Source organism: Eutrema salsugineum, unplaced genomic scaffold (assembly GCF_000478725.1).
Source record: "Eutrema salsugineum unplaced genomic scaffold, Eutsalg1_0 scaffold_11, whole genome shotgun sequence".
In the NCBI taxonomy this organism is placed as follows: Eukaryota; Viridiplantae; Streptophyta; class Magnoliopsida; order Brassicales; family Brassicaceae; genus Eutrema; species Eutrema salsugineum.
This window is the reverse complement of record NW_006256901.1, coordinates 1,171,344-1,194,757: the sequence shown is the minus strand read 5'-3', so window position 1 is coordinate 1,194,757 and position 23,414 is coordinate 1,171,344. Positions and strand designations below refer to the sequence as shown.

At 38.8% G+C, this 23,414-nt stretch overlaps 4 protein-coding genes across 4 annotated transcripts; all 4 read right to left on the bottom strand.

Moving 5' to 3' along the window:
• Positions 1 to 7,388: 7,388 nt before the first annotated feature.
• LOC18026410 (cold shock domain-containing protein 3) lies at positions 7,389 to 8,603 on the bottom strand. The gene has a single exon (XM_006409162.2). The coding sequence runs from the start codon at positions 8,514 to 8,516 to the stop codon at positions 7,629 to 7,631; it is 888 nt and encodes a 295-aa protein (XP_006409225.1). The 5' UTR covers positions 8,517 to 8,603; the 3' UTR covers positions 7,389 to 7,628.
• Positions 8,604 to 11,805: 3,202 nt separating this feature from the next.
• LOC18026409 (chaperone protein dnaJ 11, chloroplastic) lies at positions 11,806 to 12,568 on the bottom strand. Its single transcript, XM_006409161.2, has one exon. It carries the CDS (start codon positions 12,468 to 12,470, stop codon positions 11,994 to 11,996), a length of 477 nt encoding a protein of 158 aa, XP_006409224.1. The 5' UTR covers positions 12,471 to 12,568; the 3' UTR covers positions 11,806 to 11,993.
• A 1,496-nt stretch (positions 12,569 to 14,064) lies between these two features.
• LOC18026408 (calcium-dependent protein kinase 16) lies at positions 14,065 to 17,170 on the bottom strand. Its single transcript, XM_006409160.2, has 12 exons — positions 16,598 to 17,170; positions 16,358 to 16,488; positions 16,221 to 16,262; positions 16,033 to 16,144; positions 15,871 to 15,949; positions 15,626 to 15,795; positions 15,401 to 15,527; positions 15,188 to 15,303; positions 14,992 to 15,099; positions 14,824 to 14,886; positions 14,553 to 14,726; positions 14,065 to 14,461 (listed from the first exon to the last, which is right to left on the bottom strand). Exons 1-12 carry the CDS (start codon positions 17,048 to 17,050, stop codon positions 14,297 to 14,299), a joined length of 1,740 nt encoding a protein of 579 aa, XP_006409223.1. The 5' UTR covers positions 17,051 to 17,170; the 3' UTR covers positions 14,065 to 14,296.
• A 1,325-nt stretch (positions 17,171 to 18,495) lies between these two features.
• Positions 18,496 to 22,694, bottom strand: LOC18026407 (lipoxygenase 2, chloroplastic). Its single transcript, XM_024160727.1, is given in 9 exon segments — positions 18,496 to 19,020; positions 19,022 to 19,256; positions 19,365 to 19,631; positions 19,758 to 20,059; positions 20,175 to 20,285; positions 20,367 to 20,452; positions 20,560 to 21,152; positions 21,154 to 21,382; positions 22,331 to 22,694. Coding segments are annotated over 9 exon segments (2,712 nt in total).
• Between the last annotated feature and the right edge of the window lie 720 nt (positions 22,695 to 23,414).

The following is a 23,414-nucleotide window of genomic DNA, read 5'->3' as shown; positions in this document are numbered from 1 at the left end:
TGGACATCAGGTGGAACGTTCAACGCCTCTAGAACATTATAGGTGTAGTTGTTGCATGACGTATATATGTGTATAAGACTTCGTATATATTGTATGTATTTGTTTCATGGAGTACTTCATATATATTATTGATTCTTACTTCATATATGGTGGATTTGTTGCTAAATTCATATGAAATACAATGTATTTGGCTTTTAGAATCTATATGTGTAGATTTGTGTATATATTTGCATTTATTTAATCGATATATTACTAACTATATTTATGTGTTTTTACAACTGATAAGCAAATTTTATATTGCTGTTAACATGAAATGCTAATAAAAAAAAATTAGTAGTACATAAATTATAATTAGCCGGATTGAACTTTCATAACCTTATATATGCTGTATATAATTAATAGTTGATTTCAGTTTTTTATGTTAGTTTAAAATTACGTTTACTTCTCAGCCTTTTTTTATTTTTATTTTACTTCTCAACTTAAATCTAGAAATTAAACGTATGCAGGCCGAAACATGTCATAAGGTATTTGTATATTTTTTTTTTTTGTATTCTTATTAATGAAGCACATTGCTTGAATGTTGCTATAGCCTATAGGATGTTTTAGCGTTCTGAAGCTTAAATATAAGATCCTATGCGGGTCTATTTTCAATCAAGAGCATGATTGTGGAAATAAGTAGTCAGTTATCGAAAGAAAAAAGAAAAGGATTGTGGAATGGAAAGGACCAGAATAAACTCAAACTTAATTGTTATTTGTTTTGTAGAGTTGAGAGAGCAGAAACTAATTAAAAGTCCATGGTGGAAAATACTTTGCTGCAAAACGAAATATCATTTATTAGTTAATTGGCCTTAACAACTGTGACTGGACATGTTGCATTTGTCACCACATGATTGCTCACACTACCCAGCAAGATCCTACAAAAAGAACAAAAAGAAAATGAACTTACTGATTAATCAATACCAAATCCCCCCCCCCCTTTGCTGTATATACGTGTGTCTGTTTTGTAAGAAAAAAATGAACTGAAATTAAAGGTTTAACGAGAGGGTTTAATTGAATTTGAATGCATCTACATTTCTACAAAATTTTAGTGTTATTAAATTAATTGGTTTCCCAATTCTATAGAATGTTAAAGATGATACAAACCAAAAAAAAAATAATAATAATAATAATAAAAAAGCTAAAACTGAATAATGATACACGGGTTTACTAGTTTTTTTTTAAAGAATGGAAATCCAACGGAGGAAATAATTTTTTTTTTTTGAGGAAATAAAATGTGAACATATATCTTTTAGAAAAATGTCACTATAATAATGTTAAATAAAAATTCAAACCGAATTAAAAAAAAAAAAACTCTAACAGATAAGAGTATGAGACAATCAAGATCGTTAAGGCTCCTACTTCCTCTATATAATGAAAATCCGATAATTTTCAAACCAGACTATATGAATACCAATATTACCTTTTCAGAGGACCCAAACCTCGACTGCCAAGAACAATGGAATCGAGTTTTAAACTACGATTGGCTTGATCCCTTCTTCGGAAGGGTACGTAGGCAGCCCAACCCGGGCACAGCTATTATTAATTAAAAATATATATTTCTCTAAATTCGGCTCCCGAGCTAAAATACAGCCGAGTCATTACTCGCATCTCTTAACACACAAATCAATAAGTGTTTCAGCCGAGTTCCGACTCGCATGTATAGATATACAAATTGTTAAGTGTCTTTAGCCAGGTTCCGATCTGCATCGCGCAACACACAACCTATAAGTGATTTTAGCCAAGCTAGCTACTCGCACTCAATACAATTTCTGACATATAAGCCGAACTCAGTCTCGCATTGTATAAAAAAAAATTCTTCATTCAATTACGAAATATATACAAACGGCCCACGGCCTACATCAAAATCTTGGCACTTCGGCCTACAACCCAAAAAAAAAGCGTCGTCAGCACGCAGGTCCCTTGCATCCTCCGGGCTCAACATTCGCGCGTTTGTCCCAATTTGACCGCGAAAGGGCTGATCTGTGTCTCCTGCTCCACCTCTCCCTCCAGAGGACGGATCAGGGTTCACGGAATCCGGCACGGGAGGAACCACGCCTTGGCCAGGAACTGAAGACGAACTCGGCACCGAAGACAAACTCGGCGCTACCTCGGGTGCAATTGACGTCTGACCGGTCCCGGTCCTCTCTACCACATATACGAGTAGAGCAGCATCAGCACGAATCACCAGGCATCGCTTGGGAGGCTGAGATCGTCAAGAGTAAGATTGGGGTAGTTGATCCTCTCGAACTGGGCTCTCTAGTCGGCTTCGTCGCTCTTCAGATTCTCTAAAACTTCCGGAGGAGGTGTCAAGTCATATATATCTTTCAACATCATGAGAAACTCGTGTGTCCCCACCACCTGGCTCAGAATAAGCTGTACCGGCGACTCTTTCTCCCGACCTGCCAAATGAGCTCGGATCTTGATCATCTTCGCTTGCCACCTACGCTTCGTGTCCGCTTGCGCATTCGCGATGCGCGAGTTCTCCTTGGCGAGATGATCCTGGGCAGCCTTGACCTTTTCATGTAACCGGAGGTACATATCTGATACCCGCAAGGACTCAGCCTTATGGTGATCCCGCTCCGAGGAGAGTATCCCGATCACGTCCGACGAGCTGGCCACCCGCGCCTCAAGATCGGCGGACTTCACCCTCTCCGCATCAAGGTCGGACCGCAGCGTATCCCATTCGACAGTCGCCTCCCTCGCCGCCTCGGACGCGATAGAGATCTGCTCCTCCAACCCCCTCGATTTCGCCATTTCCAGCTCCAGTTCGGCTCGGAGCCTCTCCACCTCTGTCGAGGTCTCCCTTAGAGCGGCAGAATGCTCCCTCTCTTCCACCACCTCCCGCTCTTACCCTCGAATTTTCTTCCCCGCAAGGGCCAGCTCCTGCTCGAGAGTCGTCGCTCGGCCCGCCGACCTGTCGATCTCTTTTGGAGTATCGTCGAGCCGCTTCTCATAGCTCTCGCATATGGCGGTCATACACGCCCCGACCTGCTCAGAATATATATTCAGTCAACGGGAACAGCACAACCAATACAGTCCGCAAGCTCTCGAACTTACGCGAATCAAATCCCGCGAAGCTATCTAGAAGTTTGCGGTCACAGCCAAGTCCTCAACGGAGCGATAGGGTTCCTGCCTCCCATGCGACGCCGCATGGATAAGTTCGGCGCACTGACGTTTATCACAGTGAATGCTCCGGCCTGCTTCGCGAAAGCTAAAATCGAAGCGGTGATCCTCCTGCAGACCCGGTTCATTGGAAGGCATCCCGGGTGCCCGCGCTCCGGTCTCTCCTTCGTCCCTCTCGCCTTCGCCCTCCCCACCCTCATGGTGTTGAGAAACGATTTCACCTTGACCCCCGCCAGGCAGGTCGTCTCCATTTCCGCCATCGAGACAAACATCGTCCCGACCTCCTTGGCTCTCAGGCAGATCATCTACCTGCGCACCATCGACACCGCCCACACGATCTTCAGGACGAGTCCCCGCGAGGTCGGCCGCCACGTTTCCCTCGACGCCCTGATCTCTATTCTCCTGAGCCTGATCTCCTTGAGATTCGGGGACCCCGCATTCTTGTTCACCAGGATGCATCGGCCCCTGCTCGGACGTCGCATCTTCCGCCTCCCCTGTCCTTCGTCTTTTTGATGTCGCGTCCAACGCGACACCATCTTCCCTTTCCCTCTCAGCAGCCGTCCTCCTCCTCAGTGCGGGAACGTTCTCAGCCTCCTCATCGACGGAAGCACCAGAATTCGGGACGGCCGGCGTGGGAACAAGCGTAACCGCGTACGAAGGAATGACAAACGGGAGCGACCTGAGAATAACGTGTCAACCCCACAACACCGTAATAACCAGCTAAACGAATCAAAAAACAATCGCTAACTCACCAGGCCTTGGAACGAAGGTCGACGTCGGCAACGTCACATGCGGCCTCGGAGATGGTACGGATGGGCCCGTTGCGGCGGTTGGCCTCGCGCCAGATGAGGACGCATCGGTAGAAACAGCCGACCTAGCTCGCCTGGCAGACGCAGTAGGCAGCCCGAACGGTCTTGTCCAAGCTGCAGAAGGAGTGGTTCCAGCGACCGACCTGGATCCTTGTGCAGCCGCCGCAACAGGTTCGACCGACCTCGGCAGTACAGTCGAGGATGACGCACCGGTCAACGTAGGACGTCGTGGACGACCTGCAACGCAGCCCGGTAAAAAAAAAAAAAAAAAAGGGTTACGCCGTTTACACGACGCTATCGCCGAAAACGCCGCCACCATCCGATCAGCAGAAAAATCCGCCCACTTACGCCTCTGCACCGACCTAAGCTTGTGGAGGAGCGATTCATAGTCACCTATTCAGGGTCCATCTCGGTGTGACATTACAAAATTTTTTTTTTTTTTTTACAATATTAATACACATGCAATCATAAAAGTCGCCAATAAAAACAAATACGAAGAAGCCTTACCAGGAGAAAAATTCCAATCAGTTCAATAGCTCCGACCTGGAACGAGACTGGCCGCTTCGTTAGCCCGCACATAAAACTAGCTGCGATCCCATTCGCCAACTTTGCTCGGCTTGTCAGACGTCATGTCCAATCCCACCTTGAAGGAAGCATAATATAAGCCCAGTATAGCGGGATTACTCTTGTGATTGGTAAGATCTTCGAAAATATCAAGCGACACGTCAACACAGCTCTCCGACCCAAGAGTCAGCAACACGACCATGTTCTGCACGGTCGTCGGGCATATCTGCGAAAACGCCAAGTCTCGCCGATGACAATACGAGACAAACAGATCGGGAAGGGGGAAGCGCAGCCTGCATCTCGTAAAATAAGCCTCGCACAGGCATACAAACCCACTCGGAGGACGCCAGGGGCGATCATCCTCAGCGGGAATTCGGACCTCGACATCAGACGGAAACCCGCACCCAGAAATCATCGCCGAGATGGATTTCGAATTGCTCCAGGTTCCCGATCCCCTATCCGCATAAGAAACTTGAGGAGGCTTCGGAGCTTTAGACCTCCGGGGTCGCGGATTTTTATCGCCACCTCCAGCCTGATCGCCGCGCTCACCCCGACGGTGTCCGCCACCTCTCGAACTCCCGGTCTGAGGCGCTTTCCTTTTGGCCCGGTCAATCAGCAGAAGATCACCCCCTTCGTCTTCTTCATCACGATGAGGAGAACCCGTGCTCTCCGAACTGGTTGCCGGCGAAGAACTTTCCGTGAGCATCTCGCCGCACTCCTCTCGGGAGCCAGATTCGGTCTGAGACTCAGCCAGAATCCTATCGAAGATATCCGCCATCACGAAACGCCAAAAATCGAAATCGGAAAAGAAAAAGAGAAGAGTATAATCGAAGGAGCAAAGAGGAGAAGTTCTTTTTCCGTTTCTGTTTCCTATGCGAAAGCAAAAGTAAGAATAAAGAAGGGGAAGAGCATTTAAATAGAAGAAGAAGGGAAAAATAACCAATCAAGAGGAGAGTGATCGACACTTGGCAAAACCCTAATGATGACGCCGCTTCGGTACTGTCCTCGAGACGCGCGGAAATAAAAAGCAACAACAAATGTTCCTTTATGTCCCCGCGTGCTGGCCACGCACGGAAGTTCCGAGGTTTTCCGCGAGAAATCTTGATCCGTTTCCCGCCTATACTAAGACGCGAGGAAGTTCGCCCTAAAACCCACATACTACCGACCTGCGATGGGCCGAGCTAATCGACACCGCGAATTCGGCGCATTCAACAAACTCTCATACACCGAACTGGGGGGGGCCTATTGTTGGAGGTGGGCTTAGCATCCCCAATTAGCTAGGTCCATCTTAAACAATAAAGCCCATGGTGAAAGACAACAGAAGTCCAGCTAAAAGTCATCAGTCCAGTCAGCATGACCCCGCCTAAATCGTCATCATCACTGCGCCGATCTACAGTGCCCAGAACCAAGCAGAATACGACACGTGTAGAAGCAGGTCGTCTACAGTGACCTATCTGCACAAGTAGCTCGGCGAATAACTATCATTCGCTCGTCGCAGAGTGGTTCGAACGCGCGGCTCGAGACGCCATACCCGCGAGATGCGCTGAGGCTGCCACGTCGGCCCAATTTGGAGGAGACTCGTCTCCTGGTTCCCACTATAAATAATCCCCGTAGATCATTTATGAGGGGATCCGAAATTTATTACTCTCTCTCTCTCTACTTTAATACACTTGTCTCTCTACCGAGCTCGCTGTAACAATAATAAAAACACCGAACTGGACCCGCTCCAGACTTAGTTCGAAACACTAATTATTCTCTCCTTGCAAACACTTCTTACGTCTCCGAGCTGACCTTCTCTCTTCCTCCCCGAGCTAAATCACTCTTATTATACGAAAATTTCACTCCGAAATCATCTCTAATCATTCTCATCAACTGTTAAACATATTTAGTGATCGCTAGGATCAACAACTAACATCATTTTTTTAAGCTGCAGCAGCCGGTTTGCTTCTTGTGTTACAGTTTGTCTGGTCAAACTTTTTTGGTTTGAAAGTGATAACAAGAAATTGACCCTTGAGTTTAGTAATGTGCTATTTGATATTAGGACATTGGATGACCAAATTACCTCTCTGTTATCGAGATCAGCTTAATAATTAAAGCTGCCTATTTGTACCATTCTTTCACTATATATCTGATACCTCAGTTGACAAAAAGATCAGCCATTGCAGAGTCCCATACATTTTCATTGGTCTTTTCTTGTTATTTTAGCGTTCACATTAAAAACTTCGAAAATAGAAAATACGAAATTAAGTTATTTTGTTGCATTTAGAAGCAAGGGTTTAAGTAAACAGTTTTGTCTTTCTGCTTCTTGTTTTGAGTCTGATAGTGATAGGAAAGACTAAAGAGACACATGAATTGTAAGGCAAATAGTATGGGCATATTTAGGTTGGTTTATGAAAAGGAAATAAAGTAGGCGTTGGGGTTGGGTCAACGACATTAGAAGCTTGTCTTTGGGTATGTTAAGAGAGATCAAAATACGTTGGTTGGTTCGTTCTTGTTGACTGTTTTGCGTAACCTTTCGAATTTGGTTTCGCACCAAATGCGTTTCTATGCCTCTCCTCTGTTCAGAAGATTCTCCTATAACAAGAACCCAGGATTTTGAACTGCCGGCTAAGTTCTTCTTTAGCTATTACACCGTTTAACCAAAAGCAAGAAAAAACAGCAAAGGAACAGAAGCATCGTTACATTTTTGGGCAAAAATCATTCCTGAGAATTACAAGTTCTCCAACAAAGAAGGAACCAAGCAAGAATTGGAACTGATCTTCAATAAGATTGTGAAAACGCAAAGACCAGTCAATCTTTGTATACAGAGGTGATCATCACATCACACCGATTGTAAAGAAAGAAAAGAAACTGTATCTAAAAAGCAACCACCCAATATCATCATTCAAGTCACAAACTTTGCAAGAACCAGCAGCATAGAGATCAAACTTCCAAGAAAACATCATCCGAAAAAGACTCTAGCTATCACATTATAGTCACTAAAAAGGAGCACTTTTTTTGCATAGTAAACATCAAAAGAAAGAAACCAAAAGGATCAGGTAGATTAATAGAAAAACAAAGAGGTTTTATGAACATTACTCTTCATCTTTTTTGTTAAGCAAGCGAAGAACATTCCCTTGCAAAGTGACCTTCCTTGCCGCAAGTGAAACACTTGCTACTTCCACTTCCTCCTCCACTTCCTCTCCGATCACAGTCACGAGCCAAATGGCCAATTCCGCCACATTCATAACAAGCACCAACACCACCACCACCACCCGACGGTCTCTTGCTCGTGCAAACCCTAGCCATGTGGCCAAATCCACCACAGGTATAGCAAGTGTTTCCACCGCCGCCACCACCACCAACGTCTCCGCCTACGTTTTGCCTGCAATCCCTAGCGAAATGCCCCACATCACCACACATGTAACATCCCTCACCGCCAGATCCACGGCCACCGCCTCCGTATCTGTTTCCACCGGAGCCGCCACGACAATCTTTCGCCATATGACCAACCTCTCCGCAATTGTAACACGCTCCTCCGCCGCCGCCGCCTACACTGTTTCCACCGGCGTTCTGCCTACAATCCCTAGCGAAGTGTCCTACATTACCACAATTGTAGCAAGAACCTTCGCCGCCAGATCTGCGACCACCGCCTCCGAAGCTTTTTCCACCGACGCAATCCTTCGCCATATGGCCAATTTCGCCGCAATTGAAACACCCACCGCCGTTTCCACGGGAGCTTATCTCCTTATTTTTGAGAGAACCGCCACCGGGAGCAGTAACCTCGACGGCCTTAGTCTTGCCGTCGCTTCCCAGAGTGATTGCGTACTCAACCGATTCACCAACAGTCAAGCTTCGGAAACCATCGGAGACGATCGAAGACTGATGAACGAAAAGCTCATCTCCGCCGTCATCGGGAGTAATGAAACCATAGCCTTTGCCATCGCTAAACCAATTAACTTTTCCGGTAGATCTCGCCGCCGATTGATCTTCTTGCGCCATTAGATCAGAGAAAAATGAAAAACTAGAAACCGTTCGTGCAGAGAGAGAGAGGAAACAGCCAAAAAGGGTAAAGAAAACCCTAAATTGCGAGTACACTATTAAGCCCTAATTTTGATTTGACCCATTTATCCGCCACGTAAGCTTCCTTCTCTATCGGCGGCAGTTACCACGTGTGCACTTGAATCAGGCCTGATCTTTTCTAATTTATAAATGGGCCCATGGTTCAACTTTTGTATTGGGCCTTTATATTTAAGTATTTTTCAGCTAGAATTTTACATTTTTACTGACTCACGGAGTCACAATTAGCTAAAAATAAAAGCATCTATACCCGTCAATCACGTTGACTTGGTTCAAACACATCTATTTTAGTAGCTGATGGGTATATATTTTTTCTTTTTTAACAGCTGCTTTATATAATTAACGAGAAATTACATAGTCATAGTGTAATACATCAGATATTAAAAATGGAACATAAGAATGAAAATAGAAAACACAATCGTGTTTATTATTAAGCAAGAGAGAGATGATAGTTTTTTGGAATGTAATCGACAAATAAAATTTCATGTTACTCGAATGACTAGTTCAAACTAATTTCTTTTGAACTCGGTAAATTCATTACATGTATCACGTAATAACAATAACTAGTTTAGTAATTCATTAGCGAATAAAAGTCTTTTATTGAAGCATGTTTTGTATAAACTAGCCAGTAAACTGATTATTAAATCCGTACTAGAACATTATTATTTTAACTCCGTCCATCATAAAATGCAAACGACATCTGAATTCTGAAATGGTTATATGTATTATGTATATATAATATCCTCAATGTTCCAATACAATGTCAATCCATTTTTTTTAAACCAAATTCGTTGGCGCTTTATATAGGTTTTGGACCAAATCAAATTGACAATCTTTAATCTTACTTTTTGTTGACACATTTCCAACAAAATACTTATTTTCCTAAATTGTCAAAGTGATTTACACATAACTTATTCCAACATGTCTTTAAGTTAAGACATGGGAATTATCTTAATGTTAGTACTAGGTCCAAAACATACACCGCACGAATTTGGACTGCATTTTATTTTTATCAACGTAGCTTCGAAAAAAGGTCGATGTTGTTTTGTTTCTCTTATTAGAAAAAATAGAGAGACTACGCTGCATCCATAAAGCTTCTAGAAGGTCATCATTATTTATTAAGCTCCCGACATTAATCTGACAGAGTTAAAAAAAGCTCCCAGTATCTGACAAATGTATAACGACAAGATCTAAAGTCTATGCAACGTATTTTACTTTAGATTGGCACAAGGTCCCACCATAAGTCTAGATACTCTCGGATGACGTGGAATATTAGTGTTGGATTGAAGTTTTTGATTGATTCTAGACTTGATTCTAATGTAAATTCTTTTGCACAGTATTAGTGTTACTATTTCGCTAGGCTTATAAATTATAAAAGTATATACATGAAATCAAATAGTTTTAAAACCAAAATATTACAACCATAAGTACTGCTCAGTTTAGTCAAGAATTAACTTACACAACGACTTTTTGTTTTTTTTTTTTGTTTTTTCCAATTCATATGTTGTTGGTTAAATCTGTTTATCGTGATTAGGAAAGTTTAATCATCTTTTAGTAGGGTGTAAGAATCATCAATTAATAACAAAATCTTGTGGAGTATCTATGGCAGAAAAATAAATCAAAGAGCAATGTGGGAAGAAAAGGCAAAAGGCTAGAACACCATTGTACATTATTCAGTAACCGACTACAATTCCATATTCTTATATGTCATAATAATGATTCGATCCAATTTTTTTCTAGAGAACAGGAAAAAAGCATCTCAATCACTTTACGAACAATAAATTATTGGATCTATCGTTTTCTTTTAATCAGTATATAAATTGTAGGGTCTCAAATGGAACGAATCTTTTCCTCCCAAATTTTGGCGGAGAGCATAGCTTCATCATTTGAGCGATAATATTCTAACGAACTTATGTTAGTTGAGGCTAGGTTAGTCAACACACTTAATGTGTTTTCGAGTTTTCTAACATTTTTTTCTTTCTTGAAACTGTTTTTCAAAAATTAATAAATTAATAATACAAAGTTTAATTTATCAATAATTTATGGGTCAAATATTTAAAATAAAGATTGATGAGGGGACACTCAACAAAAAGGTTGAATTCAAAATGAATAATTATTTCATTTAAAACAAAAAATTGTGTGAAAAGAATATGAATTTATGTCAAATATAAGAAAATTTCGTGGGATGCAAACGTTTCCGGGACATAGCATCTTGAAACAAGAGTGATTCATACATTATTATCATGAGTTCATGACGAGAAGAAAAGAATATTGTCTGTCGTATTTGCTTAGCATTTTTGTGGCCCTTGTGAGGCCAATCATATTATATTTCATAAGACTAAATATTTTAAAGGCAAAAACGCAGTTGGCATTTTTTACCAGTATTATTATTACATAAACTAGCTAAATATCAACTACTAAATCAAATTAACTATTACAAATCTGAAATTTTTTAGCTAATAAATAATGTTTTTTATGTGATAACATTTCTTTTCACAAATATTTTGTATACTATCATTTTATTTGTAATATGTATGTTTGTACGATTATATTTGATTTAATATTTGTACGATTATATTTGATTTAAATGGAGTATTTAGCAAGTTAATGTAATATACTGGTAAAAGATGCCAACTGCATTTTTGGCTTTAAAATATATGGGAGTAACTCTTCACGATATGCGTTTGTAACGTCTCAAATCTAGTATTATATATAAATGTTTACATCAGTAACGTTCACGATATCTGTCGATATGCGACTGCAACATCCAAAAAACTTGAACGTAATAATAAAAAGAAAATAGAAGTATCAAGTAACAGAACGATTTTTTCGAGTTTTTTCAAATAGGAATGTTGTTGATTCCAATAAAAACGCTAAGTTGATTAATCTAGATTTTGGTTAGAAAATTCCCGCTAAAAAATATATTTAGTTGCTCGAATAACAAACTGTAATAACCTTGATTGATATAAATAATATGTACAAATCAATTTTTTTCTAATAGTACTATGATTTAAGGCTATAGTATTTTTCGTGTTCTACATGAAAACAAAATATTTTCAAAAGATATTTTTGTTTATTTATTAAGGAGTTTGGCCACAGTGATGCACAAAACCTTGATTTTTGTTTTAGTTTTTTTTTGTTTTGTTTACTAATTTAGGATTAAGTGATTCACTGGGACAAAAACGCGTTGATCCGACGTGGCACGGTGAACGATATTGATCGGCGAAAATATTATTAGCACACTGATTATCACAAGCAACTAATACAACGTTAAGCTAATGACCAAGACTTATCATTTACAATCGATTAAGCTAATCTCTGGGTTTTGCACTAATTACAACAACAACAAAAAAAACTTAATGCACTGGTTCGTCCCAATTCGATCACCGAGTCAACTCGTTACCAGCACTGATCAGTTTCCCAATTCCCTCCGCCGTAACTGCCGAATCCAGAGCCACCAACGGTTAACGGCCGGCTTCGACGAAGCATCCTCCGATCGTATACGGCGCGTTTCTCCGGATCAGAAAGCGTGCAATACGCGGCGTGGATCTTCATGAAATCGTCCGCCGATGAAGGATTTCGACCGGTTTCGGCCACGTCGGGATGGCAGATCCTGGCTAACCGTCGGTACGCCGATTTGATCTCTTGGCTCGTCGAGCCGACGGGAATTTCAAGGATCTCGTAGAGAGACGCCGTCGCCGGAAATCGATGCGGGATCTGGCGCAGTCTCGGCGGATCCTCGGCGCATGTGTAGGAAGAGGCGGTGGTCGTAGAAAAAGACGGCGAGATCCGGGAAGTTCGAGACGGTGGTGAGAGCGGCGGAAAAGAGGAGGAGAGAAATGGAGGTGCGAAGAAAGTTGGGGAAGAAGAAAGCATTGTGAAACGTCGGCGTTTTAGGGTTTTTCTGTTTGTTTTGGTTTTCAAGTTCCGATTTGGTGTGTGATGAAGTGTGATTGACGGAGGAAGCTAAGAAACTAGAGAGGTTTATTTATAGTAGGCGAAGAGGTGGATTAATCGGTTTAATTATTAGTTTGATATGATTAATTGCTTAATTAGCTCATGAGTGAGTGAGATTAAAGAGACTCTTGTCGGGTTAAGCAAAATCGAACCGGGTCGGGTCGGAGTTTTTTCGGATCCTGGAAGCTGAGTCAGACGAAAAGCTTATCCAGTTGGAAATTTTATTGGAGAAGCGATAAGAATGAAGAAACGAACGTTGAGCATAGTGGCAATGAAGTTATAATTGTAGTAGTCTAACAAAAAATTTCAGTTTCATCTTAACAAGTTTTCTATTCTCTGTCGTTTATTTGTTTTCTTCCATATTAAAGAATTTTCTGAATGGGATATCCAAGGAAAAAAAAATCTAAAACAAAAATTAATTTTAAAATAATAATCCTAAACGACACTTAATCTGAAATGGAAAAATATATGAATACAATATTTTCTCCATAATTTCCCTTTTTCTATTGTTTGTTAATTCTTAAAATTCCACAATTTCAATCCATGTGTATATATTTACTTAATCTGAAATGGATATCCACAAAAATTTCTATCGGTTATATAACATATACAAATCTAAAAAAATAAGACATTTTAAAATCGTTTTTTATGATTTCCTCTATTAATTCAGAGGGGTAATATATATTATATTTTATATTATTTGGCCATTTAGATCATTATTATAGATTTCTGTATCCAGATTTCTTAGATTGGATCGAAATAATCAGAACGGGTGTAATGTATATAATATGACCAGCTCTCTCATGAACAAGATATTTTTCATAATTATTTGTTTTCACCAATTTAATAGCCCAGGTCAACCTAATTGATCATTCTAATTTCTAAACACCAAAAAAAGTATACAAAACATGGTTTGGCCATTGCGTGTGCCATCTCTCTCACACTACTAATACCTAATAATCGCTCTTTTCACACTATAATAGCACAAGCCAAATACAATGTATTCTTTTGTTTTTTGATAAAGCAAATACAACGCATTTTTCTATCCAATAATAACGTATTTATTATGTCGGCTTCTGTGCTAAATACAATGCATTTTATAACGATTTTATAAGAACAAGTAAAACACTCTTGGCCCACTAGTCTTTCCCTGCCAGATAACTCCATTCTATATATCACAAGCTTGCGTTCTTCACACGAGAAATAAACTCATCACAATACATTGCACTAATTTGCGATATGAATGTCGATTTTCTTTGCCATTGATTATCAAAGTTATGAAAATTTGTTAGGACAACACACGAAAACATTGCAATCCCCTATGCAGGGATCGAAAAAATTCAAAAGCTTTCTTGATTTTAATTCTCATATTCCTCTCTGATACTACAAACTTCTCTAGAGTTTTTTTAGACCTTTTGAGAAATAAGATAACGACAAGACTACACAAATTATACTCGCGTATCAGTTCAAGTTGCTCGATAAAACTGATTCACAAGCTTACGTGTTTCCCACTCTATATACACAATACATAAACTCATCACCACATTTCGCTAATTTTCTATTATGAATTATCAATTTCTTTGTCATTGATTATAAGATATACGAAAATATGTTACAAAACCACATGAAAACACTGCACTCGATCCCCAGCCTTCTACATATAAGGGATCAACAAAAATTCACAAGCTTTCTTGATTTGATTAGGTCTTTCCTCACCAATTGATAAAATACTGCAAATAACTTTTTTAGACCTTTCGAGAAATAAGATAACCAGGAGGGTTTCTAACGTTTCTCGATTTGATACTTGCAGTTCTCAAAAGTCTACGAAATTCATGGAGACTGATTTTACCATCATTGTCAATGTCAGCTTCTTCAAGAAGTGGCTCAATGGACCCTTTCAAGCCAGTATGCTGCAAAAGAAACAAAAATAAAACAACACTTTAATATATAGTGTGACATTAATTACTTAAATAAGAAAAGCAGATAATATATGAATGCGACCATTCGAAGTTCCTCTGCTGTTATGTATCCATCTCCGTCTATGTCGAATTTCTCAAATGCTGCTCTTGATCTCTGTTGCCATTTCTCAGAATCATGCTCCTCTAATTGATTCACGTGTAACGCAGCAGCAACAAACTCTTCGAAATCCACAAATCCATCTGTGTTGCTATCAATCTGCATGGTGAGCCAAAACACAAAGTTTTAGCTTACCCTAGAAAATTGAATAATCTCATCATCATCATTAAACTAACTTAAAATTTACATTACATACCGCTTGAAGAATTTCTGCAACTCGTGCATCCTTAAGCTTCCAAGGATGATCTTTCGCAAGAGCCTATACAAAACATGCAAGAATTGATATCAAGTTTAGTATATTTAGTGGATCGCATTTTGCTAGTGATTAAAGAAGTTTTGTTACAGTTTTTGTTTTCAATTTTACCTGCCTCATCTCTTCAAGGCTAATGGCACCATTTTTATCAACATCAATCGCATCAAACTGGTCTCTAAGATCAGCCAACTCTTCTTCATCAAGCGTCGTTGCAAGCGCCTAGAACCAGAAAGAAAACAAACTCAGGCTATGAAAAACACACATCAAGAACCTCAAATGAAACAGAAATCTCTTCTTCTATAGATACCCTTAAAGCGAATTGCTTGAGGCGGCTAAATTTCACAAACTGACGCATGTTGTTGAGAACAGATATGTCTATGGGAATCTCAGTTGCATCTCCTCCTTCTCTAACCCATGGATGTGCTGCAAAACAAGAACAACAAAAAAAAAAAAAACCACAATTCTCAAAAGATGATCAGAAGATAAGAAGGCAGGAAAGATGAAAAATATAGGTCTTTACATAGGGCTTGCGCAGCTGTTAATCTAGCTCTCGGGTCTTTTACTAACAACTTCTTAACAAAATCTTTGGCACTGTTGCTGATAGTTGGCCATGGTTTTCTTCTGAAATCAGGTTTGTTCTTCAGGACCTACATACGTTTAAACACATCTTCATTACAAGATATTAAAAAGGAAAGATTTATGATTTCTTTTTCTTTTCTTGTTTCCCAAGGAAAACTAGACAAACCTCTTTGAAGATACCATCTTCAGTCTTATCCCAGAAAGGTCGTCTCCCACAGAGAAGAATGTAACTAATGACACCAATACTCCACACATCTGATTCAGGTCCTGACCTGCGTTTCAACACTTCAGGTGCTACGTAATACGCACTCCCTACGATATCATGAAACTTCTTGCCTACATTGTATCAACATTCTTGTTATATAACGATCATATCAAATATGAAGGACAAAAACACTTTCTGAAACTAACCTGGTTTTATGAAGTCTGATAAACCGAAATCTGTAGCTTTTAGAGGCGAAGCTTCTTCGGTTGATTTGAATAGAAAATTCTGTTGGAAATGAACAAAAGTTGTGAGCAGAATTCAAATATACACATTCAGAAACATGAATGATGATGAAGCATGTATACTACCTCTGGTTTCATATCTCGGTGAACAAGACCACGCAAATGACACTCAGCCGCAACTTTTAGCATCTGTCTCACTACCACGGCTGCGTCTCTTTCGCTATACCGACTATCTTTCCTGAAGACAATACAAGCAATAAGCTTCAAGACTATACTGCACCAATTAGCAATAAACGAAAAATGTAAGGCCTTACTTGGCTAATATCCGATCAAGCAATTCACCACCCTCGCATAACCTGAAGAACAATATCACCATCATTAAAATGTTTGCCCTTTTTATTTCTTGTGACGCAAGAAAGTAAACACAAGATCTAAAGGTTTTTGAACTTACTCCATGACTATATAAACAGAGTTCTTGTCCTCGAAGGCATTGTAAAACCGAACCACATTTTCATGACCTGTTAAAGCTTGTAATATCTTCACCTCTCTCTTTACATCTTCCACAGCAATCGGAATTGTCATCTACTCAAGAACGCAAGAATTAATCATAAAGAAAGATAAAAAAAGCCTGGGTTTTTTTTAGGCTAATTACAGAGAAAACAGCCAAAAGTTGAAACGATGATTTAAAAACCTTGGCTTTATCGATTTTCTTGACGGCGACACGATCTCCGGTTTTTTTATCGGTAGCGACATAAGTGTAACCGAATTGGCCATGTCCGAGCAGTTTCCCGATGGAGTAACGGTGATCGAAATCTTTGGCGTACCCAAAATCGATGCGCTTGCCGTAGGGGATCGCTTCTCCGTGTCTCCTCCCACCGTTATGATTATTATTGCTAACCTTCTCTCTCGCCCTCCCATGCGTTGGCGTCTGTCGCGTTTGCGTTTGCGGCGGCGTTTTCTTAGCGGGACGTCGCGGTTGGGTCCTGTGGTCTTTCTGGATCGAAACGGTCATGAATGAACACGGCGTTTGCGGAGGTCTGTGTTTAGCCACCGTGAGAGGAAGAGGAGGAGGATGAGGATTGGGATTCCGGGGGCTGCGGTTGTGGCGGCCGGAGACTTTGGCGGAGGAGAAACAGAGACCCATTGATGATGATTTTGTGGTGGTGGTTTCTCGGTTTCTTGGACCCTACGCGAGGAGGATGTTTTCTCTGGGGATTTTTTTGGCATTAATGAATAGGAAATGAGGTCGCCATCGAAACAGCATTGCCTGACAGCCAAAAAAAAATTGTATGCGAAATGTAGAGAGAGAAAAGAAGAAGGAGAAGCTTCGATGTGCCGTGTGCGTTGGTAGAGAAAATAGACTTTTTTTTTATATGTAAATAACTTTGATTTTTTTTTTATTGTTGCATAAATTTAACTATTACAACAGCAGAGAATGGAAAAAAATATATATAAAGAAATAGACTTTTCTCCAGGAGAGGAGAATAAAAAGAAATAAAAAATTGTAATTTTTTTGTTCCATTTAGCAATATACAGTAAAAACTTTACAAATTAATAATAATGTTGAGATTTTGATATTTTATTAATTTATAGAGATATTAAATTATAAATTTAAAATATTTTTTATTAATTTTGAAAAACGATTTTTTAAAAAAGATTATAATTTTTTAAAAAAATTCAGATGAGTTCAAAAAAAACTTTAAGTTAAAATAAATACAAAATATTATTAAACTCATATTTTAATAAATTATCTCATTTATATATTTATATCAAATTTTTTTATGGATTTTTAATTTATGATATTAATAGGACTATATATTTACATAGAAATTTTGTTAAATTTATTATTTTATTATCTTATTGAATTATGTCATATTTTAAACCAATCTAACTCAGAATTATAAAAAAATTATTAATTTATAATATTTATTAATTTATCAATTATTAATTTATAGAGTTTCTAGTGTATATTTTGTAAGAGAGGTATTATGTTCGCTAGATCATATCAACCGTAAAAAGAATCAAACGGCGGATATTTTAGCGAAAAAAAAACTAATGATTTTAATGTCATATTTGATGTATAATGTATTTGATCTACCGCCTAAATGGCTTGTAAAATACTTTTATTATCCTTTTACAGTATAATAATGAAATCAGATGTTAAAAAAAAAAGTTTTGGGGCGGGGGGAGACTATAGAAAAAATGACAACAACATTAATGAAAAAAGTAAATAAATGAAACTAATGTCGATACGTATGAAATTTCTGTATTTGGGCCCATTTGTCTATTTTTAAGCCCATTCAATCTCTAACTGACTGACCCACTAAAATACAGATTTGAGGATTCGGATTTAATTTTTCCAAGCATCGATCTTGCTAATTAATTACTTCCCATAATTACGGCCCAATTAAAAAGCATTTTCAGTGCACTTAAACTACACAGTAGTTGCTATTGCTTATCTTCTTCCCTCTTTGCTTCCAGCACAAGCATGGTTTTTGAGTAAGCCAAAATGATTATTATTATTTTCGTTTATTAAAAATTTAACAAGGACAGAAGAAACACATACTAATTCAAAATAAATATATATTATTAGATAGAAACACTATAGGGAACACCCATTCCAGTAACACCTGGTTCAGAGATGGGTTTCAAAAGCTCGTACTTAACAACACCAGCTCCAGCTCTATTCTTTAGAGAAACGTTCACGTTCCTCTCATCTATCACACCTTCTAGATATTGAAGCCTGCCTTTGAATCGTTCATATGCAGCATAGATGACAGGTTCGTTGGCCCAAAATGCTTCTGGCTCTTCTCCAAGGTACTCTTCATCTGGTGAATGAGTCGATAAAAGATCCAGAGTTACCATCACTGTCGTTGCCTGCTTCTGCGATGGGAATGTATTAAGCAACACTTTCTCTGGCTGCTCATAGAACTCTTTTAGCTCTTCCTCTGTTGGCTCTTCCACTGGCATTTTTATCCTTGTTGTGGTTGGTCGGTTTGGAAAGTATCCTCCATATCCGTATTGTCCAAAATTTACAGCTGCATGGTGACCAGAGGCCACCCATGCAATCTTTTTCACCACACTGATCAAGTCATCTTGTGTTTTGATGACAGGCCCACCATGGTTCGTCTTTCTTGTCTCCATGCCCTATGTTCCTCACTTCACTCCACCATCCTTGGAGTTCCTCATCCAACATGATCAGTCCTGCATCTGGATAATAGTGGTTCACATAGTCTGTTATCCATTCTTTTAGTGCATCCCATAGCATTAGACCATCATTTGCAAATGGGTAATCTGGTATCGTTAGTCGTACTCTATGTTCTGCAGTCTCATCTTCCACAGCCAGCCCTCTATTTTTTTTTTGTTTGGTATGTGTAAAAAAACAAAAAAATGTTAGCAATTGTAGTTTGTGGTGATAAATTAATCTTAATAAAAACACACTATGAATTTCAACACACCTTCTAATGAGGTCTGCAGGTAAGCCTTCCTTGTCGAACCTCCACAGTTTACCATAGACGTCTGAACTTAGCTCTACTGAATACTTGCCAGGCCAAAAACAAGACTCAATGATTCCACCTGCGTTGATGAGACTTTGGCGTGCACGAGCGTTGATCTCCATGGTGTAACGGAAGTGGGGATGCAAAAGCCTATAGATGGGATGCATGGCACTTAGTTGTCTGTTTGCAGCTATTATGTATAGCTCCGTACAGCAATGAGTCCTCAGCCTGTAAATTTTTCTAGTTAGCGATAACACATACATGTGTAATGCCTATGCAGCTAAAACCAAATCTTGCTGTTAAAAAAAAAAACAAGAACCATATAAAATGGTCTAATTTGGTGGTCATGAATACCAGTGGGAAATAAGCTGGTGATAACCAGCGTCATGAGCAACAGCGTGAGTCTTAGCAAGCTTCCATAGCCAGCAGGAGGTAGCATCATAGCCTGGTGTGAAGACCTGCTTCCATTGGGGCCTGTTGACATCTGGAGGGCGAGTCAACTCAATGGCAACAGGTCTCAATGTGCTATCATCGCTGAGGAAGAATAGTGTTCGAGATGCATATAAGGTGGTATCATCCAACTCTCTCACTTTGTTCACATACGGTAGAAGCAAATCGTGATAGTCCAACATGAATAATCTTTTATTCTTTAGAGCCTGCATACAAATATTATTCATTCATTATTGAAAATTCGATATTATTCAGTCATTAAGGAAAATCCTCCCTATGCATCTTTTTCTTTTTATAACCTATTGATGTGAATCATTTTACCTCATCAACTGACATGACTCCTCTGATTTCTTTTTCAACAATTTCCCAAGTGATGAGTGAGTTGGGATCACCATAAACCGCAGGGTCTAGTTCACTTTTCAACGGCCACTCCTAGAATAACAATGCCATTGTCTTAACTCTTGATTCTTGGAACAAAAGCAGAACATACATCAAAGGCGTATAATAGCTTACTTCAACTAGTTGAATGGAATAGGGATTAAGGCCTGCAAGTGTCTGGCGAGCGAACTCGTCATCTCGGATCCATGAAAATCTATCCTCTGAATCAAACATGAATTATAAGAAGAGTGAGATCAACTGTAGGTAGGTAAGTTCTACTATGGAATTTAAAAAAAATATATAAATTAGGAGAGAAGGAAGGAGGTACTGTTAAGGAGAACAGGAGGATCAAACTGGAGAAGATCATCTTGAGCTTCAGCAACAGCTTTGATAAGTCTAGGGATCATAGGTAAAAGGCCAGCATCTTTAGGAAGCTGGATGCCTACTTCAAAGAGATCTTCTATGGACTTGAAGTGTGGAAAGGGTGACCTAGGATCAAGAAGAGCACACTCAATCTGTGGGAAAACAGAAGGAAGAGCTGCCAAGATGGCCTTGCTAGTGAAACTATTTCCCTTATCTGTAGAGAACTCCTCGTCTCTTGGAACATAGAACTCTCCATAGCGTTTCTCTGAGGAAGGATCCTTATCGCAGAGTTTACGACCAGTCTTGCAGCGTCTTGGATACGGATGAGAGAGACCTCCAATAACAGGACGTGCAAGTTCCACATCTCTGTCAGGGTCACCAACATCGTTGTAAACGTCATAGTCGTAAACACGCTCGTACTTGGTGAATTCACCATCTCGCTCACGGTTCTTGCCTTGCAAGGTCTCCAACTCTTGCTTTCGTAGCTTTTTAAGAGGCCCTGGTGTTTCGTTAGGCAAGTAGGACTTGTTGGAGAAGAATATTCGCTTGGCTGGATCCAGACTTTGGTGTCACCCATGAGTTACATGTAAACGTCACCGAGCCGCTAGGTAACTCTAGCTCCATCTCCTTGATGAACATCTCTTTATGGTGCTGGTTTTGAACCCTAATGGCCCCCACGGTTCCAAAGTCTTCGGGCATGTCAAAGACACACTCGTACTTCTCATCCGGGGCCTCGAACCATACACGTTGTGCGTAGTCTTCGACCGGATCCTTCTCCATCAGCGTGTCTGACATATATGTGTACCAATTATTGTTACCATGAAGTAATAAGCTATGATTGCATGAACCTACTCTTTACTTCGCTATATATACTCCAAATGTGCTATATATATATATATAATATATAGGACCATGCCTATGAACAAGAAAAAGAAACATTCGCCCACAGATCTACTTTTTTTTTTTTAAATGAAGATCAGTTTTTTAGTTAAATTCAGAAATTGTTAGTAATAGAAAAATATTTGTTTATATAAAATTAATAATTATGTTTAAAAAATTAGTAACTAATTAAAAACATTTTAACAACACAGTAAAATAATAATAATTATTTGTTTTATATAAACCAAATTGATTCTATATAAATTTGAGATGATGATAGGTTAATTTTTTTTTAAACACCGTTTACAACTCTCAAACTATATATATATAAATGCTTGTTTGATAAATGCTAAAATGTATATATATATACAGTAAAAACTTTATAAATTAATAATATTGGAACTGTAATATTTTATTAATTTATAGAGTTATTAATTTATAGATTTCAAAGAAAAAGTATTTCTTATTTCTTATTCATTTTAAAAAAGAAGGTATAATTAAAAAAAAAATTCTAAAATTTAAGATGAATTTCAAAAAAAAAAATAATTTAAAATAAATAAAAAGCATCACTATACTCGTATTTTAGTAGATTATCTCATATTTATGTTTAAATCAGATTTTGTTTATAGAAATTATTAATTTATGATATTAATGAGACCATATATTTACATAGAAGTTTGTTAAAGTTATTATCTTATTATCTTATCGAATTATGTCATATTTTGAACTGACCCAACTCGGAACTATGAAAAATTATTAATTTATAGTGTTTATTAATTTAACGAGTATTAATTTATAGTATTTCTACTATATATATAAATATATATAAATGCTTGTTTGATAAATGGTGTACTCACGAGTGTCAGTCTTGGTGCTTATAAGCTCGACGAGGAGCGATCTGCCGCGGATATCGGTAATGTCATCGAGAGGTCTCGTCCAACCTAGGCCCTCCAGCAACGTCCCTTCTTTGGCCGTTATGTATCCTTTTACTTTTATTTTCTTGACTTTTTCTTTCACTATTTTAGCTTTCTGGTCGATATTAGACTGTGAGCTCGTGACCTTACATCGTCCTCCGAGGTTTTGACGACGACGACGACACAGCTTGTCTCGACCTCCTACCGAAATGGGCTTGATGAGTGCTGATGGATTAGGGAATAGAGAGTTTACACTCTTTGCTATGTTTAAAGTCTGGAGACTCGAGGAAGACTCTCTACAAAACATCTTTTTATCTCTTTGCTTTCTATTTTGCTTTACTTCCTCTGCATTCCCCTTCCTCCCGAGTCATCTCTTTATACAAGTAGTCTAAAGATATTCTTTTTTTTCTTCTCTTTTTGGTGTCATTTCTAAAAATATGAAAAGAAAAAGAAGCAAAGATTGTTACGTTACAAATTTATGTTGTGTTCTACTGAAATAGCAAAGGAAAGAGCGCGCACGTTTTTGTGTTGTTGATACCCAACTTCAACGATAATTTTACCCCCACACTAATCCTTTGGGACATGGACGAACTAAAGAGCTAGCACCATACGTGCCTCTATCTCTTAATCTCGTCTCCATGTCTCATATGTGAACGCTAACTTCTAATTATGGCCAGTACTTTCTGTCATATTATCAAGAAAGACAAACACATTATTTATATGCATAGGACCACCTGCAACTCCTAGTATACACTCATTTTTTTGTGTTTTGGAAGATGGTAGATAGTTTTGCGATGGTTTACGTAACATTTAATTGACTCAGTTCATATTTTGTAACAAAATATGTGTTTGATGTAGCGATAGATAAACTAAATATAAAAAATAAATAAAAACCACATTTTACTGGTTTCTGTGTTTTAGGCATTTGCTTGCTTGCTTGCTTGCTGGCTGCTTCAATTAGAGTAACTAAGAGAACAAATGATCTACCTTGTTATTTTTACTGTCCCTTTTAAGACCCAAAATAAAA